Source organism: Branchiostoma lanceolatum, chromosome 16 (assembly GCF_035083965.1).
Source record: "Branchiostoma lanceolatum isolate klBraLanc5 chromosome 16, klBraLanc5.hap2, whole genome shotgun sequence".
NCBI lineage: Eukaryota > Metazoa > Chordata > Leptocardii > Amphioxiformes > Branchiostomatidae > Branchiostoma > Branchiostoma lanceolatum.
In genome coordinates, this window is record NC_089737.1 from 16,738,794 (window position 1) to 16,748,598 (window position 9,805).

The 9,805-nt window shown below is 43.6% G+C and overlaps 2 protein-coding genes and 1 long non-coding RNA gene across 13 annotated transcripts in view; all 3 read left to right on the forward strand.

The window, feature by feature from the left end:
* Positions 1–3,935, forward strand: part of LOC136422282 (diacylglycerol kinase zeta-like) — a 52,485-nt gene extending 48,550 nt beyond the window's left edge. For 10 of the 11 annotated variants that reach the window (XM_066409937.1, XM_066409940.1, XM_066409943.1 and 7 more), the window contains one exon: positions 267–3,935. In XM_066409937.1, coding sequence (XP_066266034.1) covers positions 267–386 — 120 coding nt within the window. In that variant the 3' untranslated portion in view covers positions 387–3,935. The remainder of the gene's footprint in view (positions 1–266) is intronic. The other variant, XR_010753591.1, reaches the window with a different exon arrangement.
* Positions 3,936–4,665: 730 nt separating this feature from the next.
* Positions 4,666–7,927, forward strand: LOC136421587 (charged multivesicular body protein 2b-B-like). Its single transcript, XM_066409021.1, has 5 exons — positions 4,666–4,862; positions 6,044–6,184; positions 6,395–6,556; positions 6,857–6,973; positions 7,669–7,927. The coding sequence occupies exons 1-5, from the start codon at positions 4,791–4,793 to the stop codon at positions 7,807–7,809; spliced, it is 633 nt and encodes a 210-aa protein (XP_066265118.1). The 5' UTR covers positions 4,666–4,790; the 3' UTR covers positions 7,810–7,927.
* A 1,178-nt stretch (positions 7,928–9,105) lies between these two features.
* On the forward strand, positions 9,106–9,517 carry LOC136421589 (uncharacterized). The gene is made up of 2 exons (XR_010753466.1): positions 9,106–9,219; positions 9,301–9,517. It is a non-coding gene; the product is annotated as an uncharacterized lncRNA (long non-coding RNA).
* The last annotated feature ends 288 nt before the right edge of the window (positions 9,518–9,805 follow it).

Here is a 9,805-nt window from a genome sequence, read left to right on the forward strand (position 1 = left end):
CTTGTCGTTTACTGTTGTTACCAAGGCAACACACTCTGCTAAGGGAGCAGATCTCTCCTCTTCAGCATGAACATTCAGTTTTAGTGCAACTTCCACCCAAACAAACAGTGAGTGTGTGGGCTCCCCCTCTGTTTGAACTCTGTCCTGGTAAAGTTTCTACACTTCCCCCACGGTTTGCGACGGAGATTCAATTAGATGTTTACTGTGGTTACCAGGGCAACACCCCGCTTACTGTCTCACAATTTGCTGTTTACTTTTGTTACCAGGGCAACACACCCCGCCTGCTCTCACTGAAAGCTAACGACCGTGACCTTGCCGACTACCTGAAAGGGCAGGAGCAGTATCTCCTAGCAACCACCGAGGAAAACCAGGAAACAGCTGTCTGAGATGACCTCCAACCCCATATCCCAGAAGCCACCTGATGCAGGACAGCTGCTTGTCAGGCTATCCCATAGTTCCTTGGGACTGACCTGTCAGGCTATTCCACAGTTCCTTGAGACTGACCACTGGATGGCCCGATATTACTGCCAGGACTGATGCCCATATATGGACTGATGTCCTTATATGGACTGATGCCCTTATATGGACTGATGCCCTTATACGGACTGATGCCCTTATATGGACTGATGCCCTTATATGGACTGATGCCCTTATATGGACTGATGCCCTTATATGGACTGATGTCCACTATATGGACTGATGCTCTTATTTGGACTGATGCCCTTATATGTAATTTGATGATGTCATGCAAACAGAAATTTAACAGCTGGGAAATAGGTGAAGTCTTAGGTAAATTAGAAAAGCAACAGGACAAGTTCATGGCCAATTTGCACAGCCTGTAACACGACCATTGCACAGCCTGTAACGCTGGACCATAGTACAGCCTGTAACACTGGACCATAGTTCATCCAGTAACACTGGACCATAGTACATCCAGTAACGCTGGACCATAGTACAGCCTGTAACACTGGACCATAGTTCATCCAGTAACACTGGACCATAGTACATCCAGTAACACTGGACCATAGTTCATCCTGTAACACTGGTCTGTAGTACATTATAAATTGGCACAGCGTGTAACACCGGTCTGTAGTACATAATGAATTATCCAAGCCTGTAACACCGGTCTGTAGTACATTATGAATCAGCACAGCAGGTAACACTGGTCTGAAGTACATAATGAATTATCCAAGCCTGTAACACCGGTCTGTAGTACATAATGAATTATCCAAGCCTGTAACACCGGTCTGTAGTACATTATGAATCAGCACAGCAGGTAACAGTTGCTTTGTAACAGTTGCCAGGTAACAGTTGCTATGTGGTCGGTATTTCATGTGTTATCAGTAGTACTTGTCACCCCCGCTATAAACTTACCCAGCTCGATCTGTTGCTATGGTAATGGTTACCATAGTAACCATCAATTTCCCTGGCCTGCACTGGGTCGGAGGGACAGGGCATTCCATTCTGTGTACAGAAGGAGCTATTTTCCTAGATGTTATAAATATATCCATAGGTTGTTGTATTGAACCAAGATTGAACCCACACTGCATGCAATAAGTACTACTGTGGTAATGCACCACAAGTAATGCAGCCATCTTGTGCACCATGATTTCTGTGTAAATGCAGCCATTTTGTGCACAATGATTACTGTGCAAATGAAGTTATTTTGAGCACAATGATTACTGTGCAAATGAAGTCATTTTGTGCACCATGATTTCTGTGTAAATGTAGCCATTTTGTGCACCATGATTTCTGTGTAAATGAAGTTATTTTGTGCACCATGATTTCTGTGTAAATGCAGCCATTTTGTGCACAATGATTACTGTGCAAATGAAGTTATTTTGTGCACCATGATTATTGTGTAAATGCAGCCATTTTGTGCACAATGATTTCTGTGTAAATGCAATCATTTTGTGCACAATGATTACTGTGCAAATGAAGTCATTTTGAGCACAATGATTACTGTGCAAATGAAGTCATTTTGTGCACCATGATTTCTGTGTAAATGCAATCATTTTGTGCACCATGATTTCTGTGTAAATGCAATCATTTTGTGCACAATGATTACTGTGCAAATGAAGTCATTTTGTGCACCATGATTACTGTGCAAATGAAGTCATTTTGAGCACAATGATTAATGTGCAAATGAATTCATTTTGTGCACAATGATTACTGTGCAAATGCAGCCATTTTGAGCACAATGATTACTGTGTAAATGAAGTCATTTTGTGCACCATGATTTCTGTGTAAATGAAGTAATTTTGTGCACCATGATTTCTGTGTAAATGCAATCATTATGTTATGCACATATCAATGAGGACACAGGTAGTGCAAATTATATTGTACATATTTATTTGAGGTTCAGATATAATTTCTGTCCTTCTAGTGTTTTTGCAATATGGTGCGGACAGGAGATTGAATGTGCAGATTCCTAAATATTATATGATATATTATATATTCAGATTGTAGAGAATAAATAGTCTATACATGTGTAAATTATTGCCAAATTAAGAACCCGACTTGTGCTTGTTGTGACCAGCTGTGATGTGCAAAATGGCTGACTGGAGAATGTCCCCAAATTTGGCGGTTACGGTTTGTGCTTCTGATGCTTAGTTGCAAACCAATCAGAAAGTGGCGTGGAACCGGCGTAATGATTTGTGTGCAGCACTGTACCCAATGAAAAAACAGTATGAAACCATGTCTGTGATTGGTCATCTGCACATCAAAACTGGAATCATCATAGAACCATGTCTGTGATTGGGTGCACTGCACACCAATGAGGTATCATTTTTTATGGAACCATGCCTGTGATGGAACCATGCCTGTGATTGGTGTACAGTACACCAATCAGGAATCATTATTTCTGGAACCATGCCTGTGATTGGTGCACGTTGATCAGACAGCCATGACTGTTGGGACACCAGACTGTACCCGTGGATGTCAGACTTGGGGACGTTCGTTTCGGCCTGAGGGTTTGTGGGATCAAATGATACCCGCTATGATGGACATTCGGCTGTGAGCCTTTCAAGAAACTTCCATATAAACAACATCAATGCAAAAAAAAGTATATTTGTCGTAAAACTTCCAGTGGCAAAATGTTATATTTTCCCTCTCAAATCAGGCATGGGATCTTGAAAATGTCATCCATACAATCAGATTTGTGTCGTCCAATCAGCTGCTGAGCTTCAGTGATCCATAATAGCAGCACTTGATTGGTCGGTGATAAACCAATCAACTCTGAGCATTGATGAGTATACATATAGTTTTCTCTCTTGCAATGGACCAATGCGGATGATTTCCTTATAAGGACAGGCGACTTCAGACTGCGTTAAGAAGTCCATGAAAGGTTACTGACATGACCTTGGAACGGGTCTCCCCGAATCCTGTAGTCATTCATTAATTTAAAGGGTCCAATAATCTAAATATTCCACCAGTGTCAATGTAGGTGACGTAATTAGAGGAGATGCTTATTTTTGTGAAGAGATGACCAGAAGTAACGTCTATTTCCTTTGTAAGAAAGAACATGCAGTTATGTGTGAGGAGATTTCGGCAAAATGTGTATCATGTTGCAGCAGGCAGTTGGCAAACGGACCTGCAGTGAGCTGTAGAGGAATCAAACGAATATCGGAAGCTTGTAGCAAACACATCAAGATTAAACTTCAGCCCGTTTGTCCAAATGTAAACCAAAGCTTGTATCCAGCCGCCGACATAGCTCCAGACTCCGTTGTGAAACAAACAGCTTGAAATGTCTTAGATAGTAACCATGGTAACAGGCCAACAATGTACACGTCTTGTAGTAACAACATGTCGGTTTGGAGGACAGAAACAACTCGGAGGTTCTAGTTTTGTAGTTATGTCCAGAGGCTTAGACTGACATACATGTAGCTAACGCTTGCGGTTTGTGGATGTGACAATAAATGTACCATCATCACGTGTCAATGGCGTCATTTGTGGAGTCTCTCGGATTTGATGTAGTAGCTGGAAATCTAGGTCCGATGTTGAAAAAAATATTCGTTTCGTTTGTGGGAATAGTTTCACTTTCCACCCTTAGCAAAGAATCACTTTCCATCCTTAGCAACATGAAAATTGCACTGGAACTTCAGCAGTTATCCCATAGGAACCAGTGGGGTGGTTCATGCATCATACATGGGTCTGCATGAAGGTTTATTTATTTGTTCATCTGTGAATAGTTTTTACAAATCTGGTTGATTTTGTATTCATAACTGGTCTTCTACAAACCGCACCGCTTCTGGGGTTGCCTATGCCTTTGAATGATTGCATTTTGCAGACACACGTTCGTCATATGATTAATTGTATGTAGTTCCTGCCAATTCCGCTTGGTGGCGCGGACGTGACACCTGTGCATGTCTACCTGGGCACTGTACATACTAGATCATACTAGTAGAGTAGAGTCGTCGGTCAAGTAGGATGTATCCAGTAATCGATTTCGTGCAGAATTGTTCATGAAAAGAACTTTGAAATGAATGTTGTTAAGTTCTAATATCGACAATTGTTGACAGAGGTCTTGAAAGACTAGAGGGGAGTAAAAATGCGACGAAAGAAACAGCACCTAACGTATATAAACGTTACCCAACCTGCGACTCAACAGTGACAGTTTTGAGTCATCAGGTTTTTAAGGATCACTTCCGGGTCGCGTGACTGTGAGTCATCCGGCAGGTCATCATCAGAACAACAAACTCGACCAGAGCTGAAGAACTCCGTCCGCTTCTGCCGTTTTCCGCGCGCCAACTGGAGGATTTGAGACGCCGTGAGAGGAGAAGGGGTTTAAGATGCCGCTATTTAAGAGGGAAACTCCGGAGGAAGTCGCGAAGAAGCAGCAGAGGGAACTGCGCAGAACGCAGGTAATTATGGGGGAGGGGGGCGGAGCTGCCGACTTGGGCTGGGCGCGTTCTCTTCTTCTTATTTCTTCTCGCTTAGTTACAAGCAAGTTTGGCGTTAAGTAACGTTGATAGGGAAAATAATAAAGTAAAAACCTCAACGAACAGGCAGGCAGCCACATACACAGCAAGCAGAGGTGTACTGGAATGCGTTGGGAGATCATGTCCGAGACTAGTCTGGAGATCATGTCCGAGACTAGTCTGGAGATCATGTCCGAGACTAGTCTGGAGATCATGTCCAAGACTAGCTAGTCTGGGGATCATGTCCGAGTTGTGCGGAGAGTATTTTTAGCTGGGCTATTCCGCAGTTTGGTGTGGAGATTGTTGCTGGTGACGTCAGGGAGGCAAAGTCAGCAGAACGACCATGAACTTCCTACAGGGCTCAAAATCATTTTTTCAATTATATTTAGAAATTGCTAAAATGCCAGAGAACACCATGGCTGCATTTTTTTCCCATACATTACCAATTTAAGTAGCCGTGGCGACTAAGGATGTTTTTGCCTAATATTACATATAACGTTACTATAAGAAGGTATAGTATTTGTCTATCTATCTATCTATATATATAGTGCTGTGATTGCCGCCTTAGCTACTGTATAGTATATGTAATATCAAGCAAAAACACCTTCGTCAGTCGCCACGGCTACAATGTAAGCACACATTGGGATTTACCACATGAAGCCCCTGCAGAACTGCAACTTGTCACTATTCCCCCAGACTTTTGTTTGCACAGTCAGTTTGCATGTTGGCCGTGGTATTTGGAGCCCGCCTTGCTCTATTAAAGCTCAGAAGCTAGCCTTGGTGCCATCCTATTACAACCGGGGCTCCTACACACACAAGTGTAGTAATACAAGTAGTAGTTAGTAATTGGATGGCATCAGCCTGATGGGCTCCTACACACACAAGTGTAGTAATAGCATCAGCCTGATCCGATTACTAACTTTACTTCACTAGTGTGTGTAGGAGCCCAAGTTGTAATGGGATGGCACCAAGGCTAGCTTCTGGGTTTGTCCTAAAATAAAGTTGAACTGTAGTTTTTAAAGCGAATATTTTGGATGTAACTTGTGTTTAGCAAGGACGTTAGAATGTTTCTGATGTTGTGTTTTGCAAGGATGTTAAAATGTTTTTGATGTTGTCTGTTCTAGCGAGGACTTGAGCGGGATCGAATGTCGTTGGAGCGAGAAGAGAAGAAGTTGGAGATGGAAATTAAGAAGGCAGCGAAGCAGGGAAACAAGCAGGCGGCAACGGTCCTGGCAAAACAGCTGGTCGCTCTCAGGAAACAGAAGGTAGGACACAAATAAACAAGCAAACACGCACCTTATTGCAATTGTGAGCTTGGCTTTTCTTAATGTCTGTTTTATTTTCATTCAGTAATTGATATACCAACGGTAAGTGTAAGGCTGGAATAGAAGTGTTTAGGTGTAACATGTGACAACAAGGGAACATCTAACGAAACACTGCCGCACACAAACTGTGATCGTGTTGTTCTCTGGCAGACACGGTCGTACGCCGCGAGCTCGCAGGTCCAGTCCGTCGGCATCCAGGCGAAAACAATGCAGTCCACGGTAAAGATGGCGGGCGCGATGGAACGTACCAGTAAAACCATGGGGGCCGTCAACAAGCAGATGAACCCGCAGAAAATGGCCAAGACCATGCAGGTAAATAACGGCTGATTGGTCCATGTTTCTGTCTGTGATTGGTTGGTGTTTGAGCAAGGCTGTCTTTGATTGGTTGGTGTTTGAGTAAGGCTGTTTGTGATTGGTTGATGTTCGAGTAAGGCTGCCTGTGATTGGTTGATGTTAATGTAAGGCTGTCTGTGATTGATAGATGTTTGTGTAAGACTGTCTGTGATTGGTAGATATTTGTGTAAGACTGTCTGTGATTGGTTGTTGTTTGTGTAACACTGTCTGTGTATTATTGGTTGATGTTTGTGTAAGACTGTCTGTGATTGGCTGCAGGATTTCTCGCGGGAGAACGCGAAGATGGAGATGACAGATGAGATGATCAGCGACACGCTCGACGACATTTTCGACGAATCAGGAGACGAGGAGGAACAGGACGCCATCGTTACCCAGGTAAACACTCCCCCTTACAGTCAGTACATAGTACGGTCCTACGGCCCCCTAGTGTACATGGTATGGTCCTACGGCCCCCTAGTGTACATGGTATGGTCCAATGGCCCCTTCTTGTACATGGTATGGTCCAATGGCCCCCTAGTGTACCTGGTACGGTCCAATGGCCCCCTAGTGTACATGGTACGGTCCAATGGCCCTCTAGTGTACATGGTACGGTCCAATGGCCCCCTTGTGTACATGGTACGGTCCAATGGCCCCCTAGTGTACATGGTACGGTCCAATGGCCCCCTAGTGTACATGGTACGGTCCAATGGCCCCCTTGTGTACATGGTACTGTCCTTCAGCCCCCTATTGTACATTCCACCCGCTACTACACATGGTAGGGTCCAACACTGTGTTACTACAAGTTAAGTCTGTAATGAAGCTCCACCTGACAGATCTGGCTGGTACTGCAGCACCTTGTCCCTGCATGACTATAATGCATGTATGAAACAGTAAGTTATGGAGACCAGATGGGATTTTTCTTTCCTTTTGTGATTGATACACACAAACCTGCAAGTTGTTTACCTGAACATTTAACCGTCTTTCAGAATGTCAATCACTGAATGAAACTCCTGCTGTGACAGATGTCTGAGTTGTTTGTTTGTTTGTTTGTTTATTGATCTATCTATTTGTTTGCTTGTTTACCTGCCCAGGTGTTGGATGAGATCGGAATCGAGATGTCCGGAAAGCTTGCGGAGGCTCCGGCCGCCGGGCGCGGGAAAATCGGAGCCGCGGCGTCGAACGTTCCGACTGATGACGAGATCGAGAGACAACTGGCACAGCTACGTACATAGCCATCCAATCACAGGCAGCCTTACATAGACATCCACCAATCACAGGCAGCCTTTCATACCACCTAGTCCTACGTCTGTCTGTTTATGTCGAATCAACTATTTTCCAAACAGGATCGCAAATAAGTCTAAACAAAAGGAACTGGACGCTTGCCGCGAGGTTTGGTCCATGTGGATGTAAATATGTAAACTTATTCCGGTGAAAGACTTCAGAATCGTTAGTGCAGACTATTATAGCCAGTTAGTAAAAACTGTTATTGCATTTTTAACTTAACTACAATTGCAGATGTAAGGGTGTGCAAGTAGGTACGGGGTAAACCCCTGTTGTTAGGGTATAATTAGGTATGGGGAAAACTGTGTGTAATAGTGATACTGGTGAGGAAGTGAGCTGGGAAGGTTCTGCATGTATTTTTATCTCCATGAAAAATGGAGATATTGTTTTTTCTGTAATTTTTTTACCGAGGGTTGCCCAGCTCAGTGTTTGTGTCACAGTTGTGTCGGCAGTCATGAAACTGTCTGACTCTGAGGGCAGGATTCTGTACTCGGCAGCCTATTTTGCTGTTACTAAGTACTTCTTGCTGACATTTGGGGCCTTGAAAAAAATTAGTAACTAGACTCTGAAAAATTCTGTAAGCTGAAAAAAAATGTTTCCCCACATGAAATGGTTCTGATGTTCTGTTAGACTCAGAGCTACAAATTTTGGATCTGGGACTTTGACAGGTCTAAACATGAATGGTTCACCTGTCCAACAGGTAAACATCCCACCTGCATGGCTCACCTGTCCGACAGGTGTTTACATAATCACCTGAACAGGTGTAACGTTAGCAGGGTTGTTCTGTTCATGTTGATGTTGAGTTTTTGGTTTTTGTTCCGAGGCCGCTGCTTGGGTCTCACTTTCCTCCTGGCTTACAAAAGGCGAGGATTACACAAACATCAGGGCTGAAAGGAGCAAGTGTGTTAAACATGGGGCACACAGGCGCAAACACAAGCGGTTTACCACTGGCAGGGCTGTCTCTAGCACCCGTCCCTCAGTCCCTAACCCGAACCCTAACCTAACACACAGCTGAACGGAGCGGTGTGTTAAACACGAGGCACACGGGCACAAACACAGGGCCTGGAGCTGTTTATCACATGGCAGGGCGGTCGCCAGGACTTGTCCCTCTAAGCCTAACCCTTACCTAGCACAACGGCTAAAAGGAACGGTGTGTTAGTCACGGTGCACACGGGCACAAACATATGCAGGGCTTGGAACTGATTACCACACGAGCCGTCTCTCTATCACTAACACTTCTTAGTCGTTGGGACCAACAAAAATTTCACCCCTTCCCTAAAAAAAGCTGAATTCGAAAGGCCACACCAGTATTTATTTGTTGCTTCTCGGATTTTTTCAGAAAAAAATTGGAGCGACAGGGTGTAAAAAAAAAGAATAAAAAAATGTTACATAAAGTCTGGGGTGAAGATAACGGGTTGACATAGCAAAGAGGATTATTGAAGTTTCATCTTTGTATGGCTCATTCTTTGCAATGCACCCCTTTCTTTGATAGTACTATACTTTCAGCAACAAAATTACCCTTTGCCATGTAATATATGGATTCATATTGAGACTTATGATCAATGTGACCACACTTTTTATGTATGTTCAGGCCTTTATAATCTATTTTGGTGGCTATTGAGTTTTACAACTTAATAGTAAGATTTTGAGTTACCATTTGTGAATGGGAAAAGTGACCCAATTTTTTTTTTTCAAAATTGGAAAAACAGGACAGGCTATTCCGAGAAGCAAGAAATCAAATTGGCATGGCCTAAGCTTAAAATGACGGATTGAGTAACAAATGTTAAAAGCCTTGGATTCCCAAGCAGTGAGCGGGACGGACACAAGTTTACAGCAGGCCTAGGGGAGAGCCCTGCTCCACGAGTGGGCTCAAGGAACCCTGCAGCTTCCATACATATCAGAGTCAGACTCTGGGAAATTGCAATGAACAGGGAACAAACTGAAGTG

Coding starts and splice junctions, on each gene's coding strand:
- LOC136421587 (XM_066409021.1), top strand. CDS start 4,791: ATGCCGCTATTTAAGAGGGAAACTCCGGAGGAAGTCGCGAAGAAGCAG. Junction 6,185..6,394: donor TCGCTCTCAGGAAACAGAAG/GTAGGACACAAA, acceptor GTTCTCTGGCAG/ACACGGTCGTACGCCGCGAG. Junction 6,974..7,668: donor AGGACGCCATCGTTACCCAG/GTAAACACTCCC, acceptor TTACCTGCCCAG/GTGTTGGATGAGATCGGAAT.